Source organism: Onychomys torridus, chromosome 2 (genome assembly GCF_903995425.1).
Source record: "Onychomys torridus chromosome 2, mOncTor1.1, whole genome shotgun sequence".
NCBI lineage: Eukaryota > Metazoa > Chordata > Mammalia > Rodentia > Cricetidae > Onychomys > Onychomys torridus.
In genome coordinates, this window is record NC_050444.1 from 160,981,326 (window position 1) to 160,997,497 (window position 16,172).

The 16,172-nt window shown below is 46.8% G+C and overlaps 1 protein-coding gene across 4 annotated transcripts in view; it reads left to right on the forward strand.

Annotated features, from left to right (window-relative positions):
• The window catches only part of Clstn1 (calsyntenin 1), a 69,849-nt gene that overhangs the window by 44,814 nt on the left and 8,863 nt on the right, over nucleotides 1-16,172 (forward strand). For 2 of the 4 annotated variants that reach the window (XM_036178090.1, XM_036178093.1), the window contains exons 3-10: nucleotides 3,688-3,717; nucleotides 4,775-4,970; nucleotides 6,623-6,831; nucleotides 9,826-9,975; nucleotides 10,088-10,273; nucleotides 12,368-12,616; nucleotides 12,927-13,048; nucleotides 14,823-14,985. In XM_036178090.1, the coding sequence (XP_036033983.1) occupies nucleotides 3,688-3,717; nucleotides 4,775-4,970; nucleotides 6,623-6,831; nucleotides 9,826-9,975; nucleotides 10,088-10,273; nucleotides 12,368-12,616; nucleotides 12,927-13,048; nucleotides 14,823-14,985 (1,305 nt within the window). The remainder of the gene's footprint in view (nucleotides 1-3,687; nucleotides 3,718-4,774; nucleotides 4,971-6,622; nucleotides 6,832-9,825; nucleotides 9,976-10,087; nucleotides 10,274-12,367; nucleotides 12,617-12,926; nucleotides 13,049-14,822; nucleotides 14,986-16,172) is intronic. The other 2 variants (XM_036178091.1, XM_036178094.1) reach the window with 1 other exon arrangement.

The window sequence follows — 16,172 nt, forward strand, 5'->3', positions numbered from 1 at the left end:
TCCCTGTGCAGCAGCTGGCCAGCTGCTGAGGCTTCAGGTCACTGAGGCAAAGGCCCAGCAGACTAGCCTTTGAATAAGCTCTAGTAGGTTTCTAAAGCCTGTTGATGGCGCCTGTTAAAGTAGCTGGCTGCAATACTCAGAATCAGTGGGGATCTGTGGGAAAGACAGTTACAGACTTTTGCTGGTCTTGTTACATGATCAGATCAGTCTTTTGGAAGGCAGCATAATGTGCTTTCGAGTCTTCTATGTCCTTGTGTTTGTTAACTGTGACTTTGCAGGCACTCTTACACGATAACCCCACCACCATCACATTGCAGAACGTGCCCATGTTTAAAGCTAACATACTAATTCCCAGTCTTCCAGACAGACCTTTCCTCCCTATACTTTCCCAAGTCAGTAAAGGCAGTCAGGCTTAGTTTCTCAGTTACACCCTGACCCCATTGACCTTACCTTTAAAATTCTTCATGCCTGGGGTTGTAGTCCTTGAACATGGCTGATCTCATCTAAAATACCCCTGAGAGTCTGGAGAGATGGCTCAGGTTAAGAGCACTTACTGCTCTTGCAGAGGACCTGGTTCAGTTCCCAACATGCATGTGGCTCACAACCTCCTGTAACTCCAGTTCTGGGGTTCCAACACCCTCTCTGGCCTCCACAGGACTGCACATGCATGGCACACACAAACTCGTGCAGGCAAATATACACATACAGAAATAAAATTAAAACAAAAGCCTCCTCTTGAACGTGAACTTTGACCACTTCTTGCCAGCTGGGTCTAGTTCCCAACATCTCTTGCTGAGGTGATCCAGGTGTCCATGTTTGAACAGGCATCCTTTTGTTAGCAGCGCCAAGGAAGGTCCCTTTCAGACCTTCAGAATCCTGAAGCCCATTCATCCAAGCAGCTGCTCATTTCCTTCTCTCTTGATAGAAATCCTTGTATCAATCTGAGAGGATGACGCAGTATCGCTTCCCAGCCTACTGTGGAGCCTGAGGCAGAGGATTGCTTGAGCCCAGGTGCTCAAGACCAGCTTGAGCCATAGAGTGAAGCCCTGCCTCAATTTTTTTCATTGTTTATTTAAATGTGCAGCATTAGTGGTAGCACTGGAAGTGTCATACCAGAGGTCCTGGTCTGTATTTACTGCAGGGCTAGTGGCCTTGCCAGGAACACACAGTCCCCGTTAGGAACACCAGCTCCCAAGATACAGAGCTGTCTCCCTTGCCCTGTGCTCTGCAGAAAAGTGAACTCCAGTTGGAAATTGGGACATTTACATTGAATGAAAGCTTGGCAGTTGGGATTATTTCACAACATATTTTTTAGTGCTGGAGAGTTGGCTCATTGGTTAAGAACACACACAATTCCCAGAACCAGTGTTAGGTGACTCACAGCCACCTGTAACTCCAGCTCCCCTGGAATCTGATGGCTCTGGCTTCCATGCCACCATTACTCATGTGCATATAACACATACAAGTAAAAGTAATGAAAATAAACTTTATAAAAATAATGCTGATAATCAAAGTACATTTATAATAGTTTACTAGCACATCGTAGGGTGCTGTTTGGGGTCACATGTCATCCAGCCGTTCTAACATGGAGCTGTATCTCCATAGTAAGGATCAGTAAACTTTTCCTTGAAGACCTCGACAGGTTTAGGTTGGGTAGTCCACAGGGTCTCTTGCAATAGTGTAAATTGACAGTGAGCTTTGCCATCACAGTGAGAAAATGTCCCGAGACCTACGCAGATAAGCATGTTTGTGCTCCAGCCAAACATCATTTATGAAGTCTGATGTTTGAATTTTAGTATAATTTTCTCATGCTGTGAAACACCATTTTTAAAATGGTAAGAATCAGCTAGGTGTGGCGGGGCGCTACTGTAATCCAAGCACCCAGGAGCTAAAGCAGAAGGATCATGGGCTGGCCTGGGCTACAGAGTAAGTTCCAGGCTAGCCTGGGGCTCGTAGTGAGACCGTGTCTCTGCTTGATGAAGTACTTTCAAAAAGGGAAAACCATTCTTTTAGCACACTGGCCTTTCAAAAAGAGGGGAAGCCTGAATCTGGCCCAGACTCCATGGTCTGCAGAGCCAGACCCCATAGAACCTGGTCCCGCAGTAGTCCGGCTCCCCAGTAACCCATCCCCACAGTAGTCTGGTCCCCCAGTAGCCTGGCCCCCCAGTAGCACAGCCCCCCAGTAGCCATGCTATGGTGCTGCACTGGGTTGTATTCTCTATGCAGTGAGTATTGTCAGCCTTGTGTGGCTCATGTGACTGAGAAATTGAAGGTTTAATGTTACTTCATTTTAACATGGATTTTAGTTTAAATTTGAACATCCCCTGTGGCCAGCATCTACCATGTTGGGCAGCACTCATCCATGGAAGTCTCATGCAGGAGACATGGGTGGAAATGCTTCCTGCCATGTGTTCACAGGCAGCAAAAGGCCTGAAACGGCCGTGTGCAGAGTGGAGAGTGGCTTTAATAACAGCCATGTGTGCTGAGCGCTTTCTGTGTGCCAGGCAAGGTGTTAAGCACTTTACAGGTTTCAGCTCACTGGATTCTTACTGTCTGTCAGTCAAGAAAATAGATAAGCCACAGACTCATACATCAGTGGGGACAAGTGAGCTCTAGGTCATGAGGTTGTGTGAAATTCAAGGCACAAAACCCACATTCCATGTTAATGTTATGTTTAAAATCTTAAAGACGAGCAAAAGGAAACAGGTTGTTTTCCAGGGGGAAATACATGGTAAAAGCACTCAAAAGAAGGGGCATTTGGTAAGTTTGCAGTCCCAGAAATGGCATCCAGTCTGTGGTGGGCACAGGGTGGCAGGCTGGATTGGTGCTGGCTAGGTGACATCTTGTCGACACAGTGGTCCTCACTGCGTGGCTGTGACCTAACGTCTGTTCCCTGAAGAGGCACTTCTGCCCATTGCTCTGGTCATGTGCTTAGACACAGTTTACCACTGGGAGCAAAGACTCAAACCCCTTAGCTCCAGATTTTTGTTTCAGTACATCTAATGTTGAATGTTTGTAGACTCTTATTTAGAGAACTTGGTTTAAAAATAAGAATACAGGGACTGGAGAGATGGCTCAGAGGTTAAGAGCACTGATTGCTCTTCCAGAGGTCCTGAGTTCAATTCCCAGCAACCACATGGTGGCTCACAACCATCTGTAATGAGATCTGGTGCCCTCTTCTGTATACATAATAAATAAATAAATCTTTAAAAAATATTAAAAAAACAATAAGAATACAGGCCAGACGTGGTGGTGCACACACCCTTGATCCCAGTACTCAGGAGGCAGAGACAGGTGGATCTCTGTGAGTTCCAGGCCATCCTGGGCTACAAAGTGAGACAATGTTTCCGAAACAAACAAATGAGAATACATAGGTTTACTTACTTACTTAGGAAAAGTCCTAAGGACACCTGGGGTGTCGGGAAACCCTAACAGCATTCCACCAGTGTTTCCCCAGAGTGAGTTCAAGTGCAGAGTTACATAATAGCTTATGGTAAGTAGGGTTCAAAGTGGCCTGGGGTCGAGGACCAGGTTTCTCCTCCTTCACATTCTGGCTGCTGTCTCCTAAGTGTGTGTTAGTGACGTGTCGAGCTTTTCTAAGGAATGTGTTGCATCTTTGACGATTTCCTTGTTCCGTCTTCCGTCTTTCCTGAATTACTGACATGGGTTTATCTTTTCTCCCTTTAGAGAGTTTTGAGGTGACAGTCACCAAAGAAGGTGATGAAGGGTTCTTTATCTTCCTCTCATGAATATTAACCCACTAACTTGTTTATAAAATTGGGAATCAGCCGTTACAGAAGCAACTGCCATGCCATTTCCCATTGACTCTCCTAGTTTTGCTTTGTTTTCTTTAAGTGTATTTATGGAAAGTGTATGTAACCAGACCCTTGGTTAGAAATATCTAGAACTCAGACATCCATTTGAACTACATGGACAGGACCACGTGCTTTTGTTACTTTGGCTTGCTTGGTACCATTTTTCTATTCACTGGACTCATGGAAATGAGCAGTCTTATTTTTATGTGAAATAATCTTGTAGCTTCCTGTGTGCATCCGAACGTTAAACTTGCTCTCCCACAGACAAGCATGGAGCCATGGAACTTTCTAATCAGGACAGTTTAGCTGTAGGTGAAGTTCCTGGCTGGTATCCCTAAAGCCCGGAACTAAGGAATCCTGGCAGACCCCTCCCTGTAGTGGATGTCAGCTGTTGAAATGGATGCCTGAAAACTTGGTATTTCTACCCCTCTTTAGCAGTTTGTTTTGATTCCCTAATTTTAGCCAGGCTCATTGCACAGGAAGACTTGATCTTTTTTTCCTTGACAGAATCTCTGTAATTATGATGCTGGTCCCACATGTGACACTGCTCCTCTCAACGCTCAACTGTGCATTTTACCCTCTCTCTGGTCCAAACCCAAAGAGCTGCCCAGTGCTCAGATGGCCTGGGAGTCCGGTGTGCTCAGGCCTTGGCTGTTGCTTATGAGACTCCTTTTACCCTGAGCCATCTAAGTGCTCCTGTGGAATGCCTGTCTATGTTCTCTCTCTTGTATCCCTGCATGAATGGATGCAAAGTAAACCAATTGCTTGGAAAGCCAGAATCCGCTTCTAATAAAGCTCCAGAACTCACCCGTGTTACAGCACAGTGCCCCCGCTTTGTCCACGGACCCTCCGAACCCCCTGGCTGCTAAGTGGTTGTTGTCTATTTTCTTTGGGGGTGGAGGGCATTGTGCAAAAGGTTCAGTGGCAGACACACTAACCTGTTCTGCTTTACTCCCCAGGTGAGATTTGTGGCTTTAAACTCCACGGGCAGAATGTCCCTTTTGATGCTGTGGTAGTGGATAAGTCCACAGGTGAGGGGGTAATCCGCTCCAAAGAGAACCTGGACTGTGAGCTTCAGAAAGACTACACCTTCACCATCCAGGCCTACGACTGCGGGAAGGGACCTGATGGCACGGGTGTGAAAAAATCTCACAAGTAAGTGGACTGGACAGAGGGCAAAGAGCCACACCCAGGAGATGAGTGTGCGTGGGGAGTGACAGCCTGGACCTGGCCCCCAGGTGCTCTGTGTTTTGAAATGGAGGCAGAAGAGTTCTGCAGGGTCCCAGATGGGTTGTAAGGGTCTTTGAGGGTGGGACTGCAGCCTGTGTGTCCTCTTCTGTGCCTAGCTTTCAGGAAGAGGCTGGTGGTTAACAGGTTTCAAAAGGATGAATGGTTTCATCCCACTGAGTATTCTCGGTAAAGAAACCAAAGCTCCACCCAGACAGTGGCTCACCCTGTTACCAGGGCACTTGGAAGGCTGAGGTAGTCAAGGACAGCCCAGGTAATGTAGCAAGACCCTGTCTCTCAGGGGTGGAGGGTGGGGGAAGGACAAAGACAGACAGACAGACACACACAGACACTCACACTCATACTCATGCATGGCCCTATATTGAACTTTTTCCTGAGGAAAATGATTTTGTTGCTTTTTTTTTTTTTTTTTTTTTTTCCTCGAGACGGCGTTTCTCTGTGTAGCCCTGACTGTCCCGGAACTCACTCTGGTCTACAGACCAGGCTGGCCTCGGAACTCACAGAGATCTGCCTGCCTCTGCCTCCTGAGTGCTGAGATTACAGGCGTCTGGCTGATTTTGTTATTATCTTTTCCTGTAAACTAGTGAACTCTGTGATTGTGTGTGGCATCCACACACCTGCCAGCTGAGAGCTTCTAGAACCCTCTGACAGCAGGAGGCTCTCAGCTGGCAGAAGGGGTGTGGACGCCACACACAATCACAGAGGGATATCAGCCGGGAACTTCACTACAGCTAAACTTCCTGATTAGAAAGATCCATGGCTCCATGCTTGCCCGTGGGAGAGCAAGTTTAACGCTCAGATGCCTCTTGAGCTCTGAGATTACAGAGGCGCCACCACTGGCCTCACATTCCTGTGGGCGCTGGGGCTCAGAACTCCATCTTCATACTTGTGTACTTCACCCACTGAGCCTTCTCTCTACCTCAGGATTTATTTTAACTCATACAGTGAGAACTTTTCTCTATTTTTTTTAAACAGGAAGCAGAGAGAGAGAGATAGAACTATATTTTATTTTTATGTGCATTTATGTTTAGCCATGGGTGTTGGGATCCCCTGAAACTGGAGATACAAACAGGTGTGAGCTGCCATGTGGGTGCTTGGAATTGAACTTGGATCCTCTGGAAGAGCAGTCAGTGCTCTTGACCCATGAGCCATCTCTGCAGCCCCCTTTTCTCTGTTTCTAACCCTTCTTCTTTTGGCTGTGAGTTTTTAAAAACCTTGAATAACATATCTTAGCCTTATGACCAGAGAGTAAGACGTGTTGACTTCATCTCCTTCTTCACATCCCGTCCCCACTTTGAAAGAAAATTCAGTCTCTTTAGTTATATCACTGATTTTCTAAGTCTGCTGCCTTACTTTAGGACCTAGAAAAATCAGCCCCAGTCCCGATTTTAGCTTCCCCGTGATTCCATGCCAAGCTAAAAGGAATGTGATTATGTTTTGGCTTCATTGTAGGAAGCTCATGGAACAGTATCAGGAAAAGGAAATTTAGAAATTGGCAGAATTGTTGCTTTTTGGGTAAAAGAACCAAACCCCTCAACAGCTTCCCCCTTCTCGTCTAGAGCAACTGTCCACATCCAGGTGAACGACGTGAATGAGTACGCTCCTGTGTTCAAGGAGAAGTCCTACAAGGCGGCCGTGGTGGAGGGGAAGCAGCATGGCAGCATCCTCAGGGTGGAGGCTGTGGACGCAGACTGCTCCCCTCAGTTCAGCCAGATCTGCAGCTATGAGATCCTCACCCCAGATGTGCCGTTCACTGTGGACAAAGACGGTAAGGGTGGAGGAGCCTGGTGTGTCAGTGAGGCCGGTGGCCCTTCTAATGAGATCAGCTGGTAACCTGGGCTTCCCAGAGCATCAGTGAGCCTGCAGGCTGCCCGGAGCCCTGTCTAGTGCCTAGTGACTCGTGTTTGACCCAACTCCCTGGTCTGACAGCTTTGCTGGAAGTCTGGGCTCTTGGGAGCTCTCTTTCTCCTTTCCTACCCAAATCGAGTAAAGGCCTCATTTGACATGAATCTTCTTGCTTTGATTTATGGGCACCTGAGTGTGGTGTCCCTTTAGTTAGATGCAGTTTCAGTTCTCCGCTTGATTAGAACCTTTCACTCCTCCCCACTTTTGGTGATGCTGGGGATCCAGTCCAGGGCCTCGTGCATGTTCTCCCACTGGGCTACGTACACCTCTAGCCCCTTCCGCCCCATCTTAAAGGTGAGTGTTCCTTCTTTCTTCCTTTCTTTCTTTCTTTCTTTCTTTCTTTCTTTCTTTCTTTCTTTCTTTCTTTCTTCCTTTCTCTCTCTCTCTCTCTCTCTCTCTCTCTCTCTCTCTTTCTTTTTTTTGTTTTTTTGAGACAGGGTTTCTCTGTGTAGCTTTGCGCCTTTCCTGGAACTCACAGAGATCTTCCTGCTTCTGCCTCTCCAGTGCTGGGATTAAAGGTGTGCACCACCACCACCCGGCTCATGTTTTCTTTTAAAGAATTATTTTTAGTTCTGTGTCTCTGTGTGGGTGTGTGCATTTGAGTGCAGGCGCACAGAGGCCAGAGGTGTTGGATCCCCTGGAGCTGGAGTTGGAGGCAGTTGTGAGCCACTTGCTGTGTGGGGATGCTTGGAAGGGAACTGCAGTCCTCTGGAAGTGCAGTGTGTGCTCCTAACTGCTGAGCCATCTCTGCAGCCCTCGGTCATTAATTTTTGAGACAGACTCTTCTGTGCAGCCTAGGCTGGCCTCACATTTGTCATCCTCCTGCCTTGACTCTCTGGTTGCTAAAATGTGGATTTATGCCAGATACTTCTATCAGAATCAACACACTTGTGTGGCAATTCTTTGTTGTTGTTGTTGTTTGTTTATTTAAAGATTTATTTATTTATTATGTACACAGTGTTCTGTCTGCATGTATGCCTGCAGAGGGCACCAGATCTCATTACAGATGGTTGTGAGCCACCATGTGGTTGCTGGGAATTGAACTCAGGACCCCTGGAAGAGTAGCCAGTGCTTTTAACCTTTGAGCCATCTCTCCAGCCCCTCTTTGTTGTTTTTCAAGAACAGGTTTCTCTGTGTAGCCCTGGCTGTTCTGGTGCTCACTCTGTAGACCAGGCTGGCCTTGAACTCAGAGATTCCCCCTGCCCCTGCCTTCCTACGGCTGGGATAAAGGCGTGCACCACTACCGGCCAGCCCTGGTAGTAACTTCTTAATGATAGTACAGTGTCTCCATTACAGATGAATGCACACTGTCTTTGATGGAATTGTGGGTGTGAGACTTGTGGAGCCGGAGAGATGGTGCTCTGGCTGCAGCACTTGCTGCTCCTGCAGAGGACCTGTATTCAGATTTCAGCTCACTTCAGGCTGCTTACAACTACCTGTAACTCTAGGTCCAGGAGATCTAACCCCCTCTTCTGGCATCTAAGGGGACCAGACATGCATGTGGTTTACATACATACATGCAGGCACTCACACATACACACAAACTAAAAACGAACCTTAAAAAAAAATTTTTAAGCCGGGCAGTGGTAGCGCATGCCTTTAATCCCAGCACTTGGGAGGCAGAGGCAGGTGGATCTCTGTGAGTTCGAGGCCACCCTGAGCTACCAAGTGAGTTCCAGGAAAAGCGCAAAGCTACACAGGGAAACCCTGTCTCAAAAAACAAAAACAAAAACAAAACAAAAAAAAAAATGAAGACAATAAAAATTTAAAAAAATGAAGACATTTGCACTCACATTAGAACAGAAGGATGCCTCTTTCTAAGCAAGAGGACCAAGGAAGGAGCTCCCCCAGTTCACCTCTCCCTCCCCTCCCCCGCTTCCTCCCTTTTGGTGCTAGGATAGAATCTGGGGTCTCACCTCACAAATGTTAAATATGTGTCCCAGTGAGTCATACCCCCAGCCTATCCTTAGTTGTTTTGATTTGTTTGTTTGAGGGAAGATAGAATTTCTTGTAGTCCAAGCTAGCTCTGCATTTGGCATGTAGCTCAGGATGACCCTGAACTTTTCATCCTTCTGCCTCCCGAGTGCTGGGGTTTCGGGCGAGCACCACCACTCTTGGTTTATGGAGCACTGGGGATGAGACTGTACTGTCATTCACCAACTGAAGTAGATCCTCAGCCCAACCTTCCCTTTAACAGAATTAATCTCTCAGCAGAAGTATTTAATGGAGCTTGGCCTCATTGTTAGTATTCAAGGTATTTAAAGGATTTGTCTTTTTTTATCTTATATGCAAAGTAGTAAATGTTTTATAAAGTCAGGTCAGCGGGGGCTCAGGTAGGAGTACTTGCCATCTGATGACCTGATTTCAATCCCCAAAACCATGGTGTGAGGAGAGAACTTAATTCCAAAAGATGTCCTTTGACCTCCACACATGTGAGGAAGCACATATACACACACACACATACACCTGAATAAAAATGTGTTTAGAAAGCTGGCTGTGGGGCTGGAGAGATGGCTCAGAGGTTAAGAGCACTGGCTGCTCTTCCAGAGGTCCTGAGTTCAATTCCCAGCAACCACATGGTGCTCACAACCATCTGTAATGAGATCTGGTGCCCTCTTCTGGCCAAAAGAACACTAGGTACATAATAAATAAATCTTTAAAAAAATTTTAAGACCAATTAGAAACCCTGGGAGTAAGTGGATGACTGGCTGTGTGGACTCAGACTATTGACCACTTGAGTGTGGACTCAGTGAGGGAAGAAGTGTCGTGACCTCAGGACTGAGTTTATTTCAGGTCGTGTCAGTCTTGCATAGCATAAGTAAAGATGGTTCTCACTGTTGTTTTCCTCTTCTGCCAGGTTATATTAAAAACACAGAGAAGCTAAACTATGGCAAAGAGCATCAGTATAAGCTCACGGTCACGGCCTATGACTGTGGGAAGAAAAGAGCCACAGAAGACGTTCTTGTGAAGATCAGCGTCAAGCCCACCTGCAACCCTGGGTGGCAAGGTGAGCTGTAGTCTTGTCTGCTCCTACGTCCATTCTGGAAATGTACGTGCCATAAAAACATAAGCGTGAGCTTTCTTTTTTTTCTCCTGCACCCATCCGTGGGTCAACACAGGCTGGAGCAGCAGGATTGAATATGAGCCAGGCACCGGTGCTCTGGCCGTCTTCCCGAGCATCCACTTGGAGACCTGTGATGAGCCTGTCGCCTCAGTGCAGGCCACAGTGGAGCTGGAGACCAGCCACATAGGGAAAGGCTGCGACCGAGACACCTACTCCGAGAAGGCCCTGCACCGGCTCTGTGGTAAGGAGGTCTGGTGTCAGCAGGAGCCCATGGGACCCTGGCCCTGTGTCTTGGTCTGTAAAATGATAAGCAGAACAGACAGGATGTTCTGAAGTGGCCTTTGCTGCCTGGCTGGCTGGTTTTCAGGACGGGCACCAGGGAATGAGTACACACCCTGCAGAATCTGTTCGGAGTGTGTGCACTGAAGAGCCCAGAATTTGAAGAAAGTAACATACCCAAGTATGAATGATGTAAGAATAAGGAACTGGGCTTGGGAATGTGCTCTGTACCCCAGCTACTCAGAAGGTTGAAGCAGGGGATCATTTGAACCCAGGAGTTCTGGTCGAGCCTGGGCAACACAGGGCATACTGTTTCAAAGGCACATGCTTTTGCTAATGCATGAGGCTCTGAGTTTAATCCCCAGTACCAGGAAGAAAGAGCAAAATACTTAACCTGACAACTATAATATCTCTCTATTCTTTTTTAAATTGCATTTATGTATTTTATATTTGTGGGTACCTGTGTGCCACAGTGGTCTGCAGAAGTCAGAGGGTAGGTAATGTGGTTTTTTCCTTCCCACATCCGGGTCCTGGGGATGGAACTCAGGAGTCACGTTTGGTGTCAGGTGCTTTTACCAATGCTGGGCTATCTCACCACCTCCCTTTCCCTGCTCTCTGACTTAGTAATTGCAGCTCTAGAAGTTTATCCTGAGCTGAGAATCATCGCACACATAGGTGCTCACTGAGGAGAGGTGTGAGTGCGTAAGGAAAGAGGGGGGGCGGGACACATGACCAAGAAGTTCCGTGGTGTCTGTGCAGGGACATGCTTAGCCGTCACTTTAAGGTAGAGTATATGTACATACGGCAGCCACAGCAGGACTCCAGTTAATTGAAAAATACTTTGTGAGCTGGAGGTGACTCAGTGGTTAAACACACTCGTGTTCTAGGTTTGAATTCCAGCACCCACATGGCAGCTGACGGCTGTCTGTAACTCCAGTTCCAGGGAGTTATACCTTCTTCTGACCTCCTTGGGCATAAGGCATTCAAGGAGTGCACAGGCATGCATGCAGAAAAAACACTTGTACATATAAAATCAAAACAAACAGACAACTTTATGGGCTAGACAGACGGCTCAGTGGTTAAAGCAAGTGTGAGAACCAGGGTTCAGATCCCCAGAACCCACTAAATGCCAGGTGGGTCTAGTGGCCCACCTGTAATTCTGGCATAGTAAGAGACAGGTGATCCACAGAGCAAGCTGGCTATTGAGACTAGTCATATGGGTAGCTCTGAGTTTGATTGAGAGACCCTGCCTCATTGAGTAAGGTGGAGGTATTTGAGGATGATTCCTCCACATGTGTGCACACCAATACACATTTGCCCAGACACATGCCAACATGCACACACAAGCACACACCACTAACCTATGAAAATGAAGAAAATACTTTTATGTATTCATTAACAAAGGACAAAAATGGAGTATATTTGGGTGGAAGCATAAGAAGTCACTTTGTTGTTGTTTGTTTTGAGACAGGGTCTCACTACATAGCTCTGGCTAGCCTGGAACTCACAAAGACCTGCCTCTGCCTCTGCCAGTGCTGAGATTAAGGGTGTGTGCACCACACCTAGTGGTGTTTTATCATCTTTATCCCTTCTCCTTATAAAACAAAAATCCACAGTCTGTGTGTGTGTGTGTGTGTGTGTGTGTGTGTGTGTGTGTGTGTGTGTTTCTGATTTGTCTTATTCTGTAGCTGAAAACTCACTTGTAGCCCAGGCTGGTTTTGAACTTGGCAATCCTCCTGCCTCTGCCTCCCAGGTGCTGGGATTACTGATGTGTGTATTATTACATTTTTTTTTTTTTGTCAGAGCTGAGGACGGAATCCAGGGCCTTGAGCTTGCTAGGCAAGCACTCTACCACTGAGCTAAATCCCCAGCCCCTTATTATTACATTTTTGTTAAGGAAAAAACATCCCTTATTTTTCAGGACAAGCAAAATCAAACCAGCACGCATTCTCACCCTAAGCTGAGACACACCCCCACCCCCACCCCACCCCACCCCTGCTTAGTGTGGTCCTGAACCACTCCGCCATGGAACTGAGCCTCATGTCTCTGGTTTCAGGGGCTGCTGCTGGCACCTCCGAGTTGCTTCCTTCCCCAAGCAGCTCCTTCAACTGGACTGTTGGCCTCCCCACCGACAACGGCCACGACAGCGACCAGGTCTTTGAGTTCAATGGCACTCAGGCGGTGAGGATCCCAGATGGCGTTGTGTCCCTTGACCCCAAAGAGCCCTTTACTATTTCTGTGTGGATGCGGCATGGGCCTTTTGGCCGGAAGAAGGAGACGATTCTCTGCAGTTCAGACAAAACAGGTTGGTTGCACCCCTGGACCTTCTTCAGTGTTCCCTACCAGAGACTAGTTCCTCGTAGATACTGCTATTTTATGCTGGGGACACTGTCCTCAGAGAGACAGCACCAGCCTGGGGGATTTATTAGTTTTACTCCGTAAATTGTCATGAGTTCTCAGTAAAACTCATGTGTGTTTGTTCCTAAACCCTGTCTTGGTCCAACTAGAGGATTCATTTCTGCAGATAAACGTGTCTTTAAATCCATTAAGGAAACAGTTCTTACTACCCCCGGTACCTGAAGTTGGCAATTTATCCATAGATGCTGTCTTTGCAGATATGAACCGACACCATTATTCGTTGTATGTCCATGGGTGCAGACTCATTTTCCTCCTCCGTCAGGACCCGTCTGAGGAGAAGAAATACAGGCCTGCAGAGTTCCACTGGAAGTTGAACCAGGTGAGTAAATAGAAACCTCGCCAGATGTCGTTGTATCTAGGGATGTCACAGCCTGCAGGACATCACACTTTGTGCATCTGTTGGTTACAGGAGAGCAAATCGGGTCCACTTAACTCCTTCCCACCAAAGCCTACCTTTCCCCATGTGTGCACTTTATGAACAAAATAATAACATAAATATTATCTTCTTTTTGGGCCAGAAGGACTCACCAGGTGTAAGGGTCTTGCCACCAGGCTTGGCCACCTGATTTTGATCCCCAGAATGCACACCCATGATGGAAGGAGAGAACTGCCTCCCCCAAGTTATCCTCTGATGTGCACACGTGTTGTGGCATGTATGTACACACACATACACATTTCAAATGTAAAAAAGAATATGTGTTTTAAACTGAAAATACAGTGACGATCTGTTGAAATAAAGAACGCTGTCCGGGGTGATGGCATTGAAGCCCTCATGTTTAACTTACTCATCAATGTTTAAAGCTCCACCAAGGAGTGCTAGGTTGAGTTAGCAATTCAGAAGTACCAGAATTCCCTAAATATTCAAGTAGCTACAATCTCGGTATCTTTCAGATGCCACACAAACTGCTAGCTCAAGGTAGCCTATGGCTCTGGCAGAGACCACATAGAATTTCTCTTGGTGATGTTGTGTAGGCAGAAGTTTCTGTGTCCGACCAACAACTCCCAAATACCTGGCAGCAGCTTCCCAAATAATTGACTCAGAGGCTTAATATTACTTATAAATGTTCAGCCAGTAGCTCAGGCTTATTACTAACTAGCTCTTACACATAAATTAACCCATAATTCTTATCTATGTTTAGCCTCGAACTCACAGCGATCCACCTAGCTCTGCCTCCTGAGTGCTGGGATTAAAGGCGTTCGCCACCACCACCCAGCAGAGTTACATTTCCTAATCACTTATTTAGTTGTTTATTTTATTTTATTTGGAGGCAGGGTCTATGTAGTCCTGGCTGAATTTCGGTGTAGACCAGTCTAACCTTGAACTCAGAGAGCCTTCCCTTTGCTTTGCCCCCCCCCCCCCCCCGCCTCTGACAGGGACTCATGTAGTCCAGGTTTGCCTCAAACTGTAAAGCCAAGGATGATCTTGAACTTCTGATCTTCTGCTTTACCTCCCAAGGGCTTTCAGCAGGCGCCATTGTGTGGTTATATGTGGTTCTGGGGATTACTCCTGGGGCCTTATGTGTGGATACTTCCTTCAGCCTATATGTTCCTGTTTGGATGAGCAGTTGACAGAACATGTACATTCACTGTCACATGCCTTTTCCTGAGACTGATAATGATTATTATTTTGACTTGGAAATGAATGATGGGTACTCGGGAGCAGAGGCAGATGTCACTGAGTCCCAGTCCAGTTCCAGGACAGTCAGGGCTACCTAGTGAAACCCTGCCTCAGGAACGGGGGAAGAGAATAGCTAGTTGATAACCCCACCAAGTTTTTAAGACTTAAACGTCCAGCCTGCTGCTGGACAGACTTGTGGATGCCATGGTAATGGAGAACTGTGCAGCCCCTTGTCATCAGTCCCTGGCCTGTGGATAGTGCTGGTGTGAAATGCCCTAGCGATGATGAAATTGACCTACCCCTTTCTGGTGGGATGCGTTTACGAAATACTTTCTTGCAAGATTTTTTAGAATCCTTTTCTTTTTAGGAAGCCATTCCTTATGCATGACTCCTTTTCCACAGCCTGCTGCCTCTCAGAGTCGTGTCTTTGGGTGAGCAGCTGGGTGACATGTCACGCTTCCTTTGCCTTGGCTAGGTCTGTGATGAAGACTGGCACCATTTTGTCCTTAATGTGGAATTCCCAAGTGTGACTCTCTATGTGGATGGCGTTTCTCATGAGCCTTTCTCGGTGACAGAGGACTACCCACTTCATCCAACCAGGATAGAGACTCAGCTTGTGGTTGGAGCTTGCTGGCAAGGTAACAGTTGCTGGCCTCCCATCCCTTGGCCTGGGAACTCACTCACACCTCCTTGCTGTATCGTTACAGTGTCAGGGATCAGAGTCTCAGTAGCTCTCCCTTCACTCAGTGTCCTTGTATCTTGTGTGGCCTTTTAGAGGACAGGATGGATGTTATCAGTGGTTGTTTAATAAAGGTATGTTATGGACAACAGTCCACTGTCACCCTTCCTGAACCTGAGAACAGTGACACACAGAGGGAAAGTATGAATTGGAAACTGGCATATAAATCAGTCTGTTTATTGATTATTGATGTCTATAAAGCCAGAGGTAAGAGTGAACCAAGATACAGAAATGTAAAGGACACAGAAGTGTCCAGGCCTGTAGGCCTCCTCTGTAGCTCTTAGTCCTTGACAACTTGGTAGGAACCTGGTGAGTGAGGGAGCATTTGGAGTGGACTCCGGAAAGCTTTGCTGAAGGGATAATATAATCCCCATGGCCAAGTTGAAAACCACTGCCTTAAACAATATATTGGTTATTTGTGGGATCTTAGGTAGCCAGTTAAATTGAAACAGTGACCAGCATACTGAAGGATTGACTCTGTAAACTTGTGCAACGATACCCATGATGCCTTATTAAATGGGTGAGACAAAGCTTTAATGGCAGGGCCAGAAAAGACCGTAAATTTGAAAGTGGTGAAGAGCTTTGAGATGGTGTGTGGAACCCTGCTCTGCTGTGCAGTGATGAGAAAACACCCATGATTCTGCTGGTGACAGGGTCACAGTTACCGCCCACTGCTGTGGTTTATGGCCTATATTTATAGCCAAAGGAAATAAGTTAGTGGAAATAAACAGTAACTGTTCTTGTCCAAGTTCACAGAGCCTCGGTCTGCCTCAGAGGGTCATGCGCCCTCCACTGGACATTGGACCCTTGGACCCCACATCATTTCCGGTCACCACACCATCACCGTGTGCTAGATGTCTAGACTTTAGATACATTTTTCTCCCCGTGGAAAGATAATAGCTGGACTTTGGTTAGAAAGGTAAAAACAAATCTAATTCCCAAGACAAATTTGTTTATTTTAGGAGAGTTTGGATTTTATAGTTTCTCTGTAAACTTTTTCAGATACAAAGCAGTAGCTAGCACACTGAGGCGACCCTCTTCAGCAGGCCCCCAGGGTTACTGTTGGTTTATAAAGCTGCCTGTGAA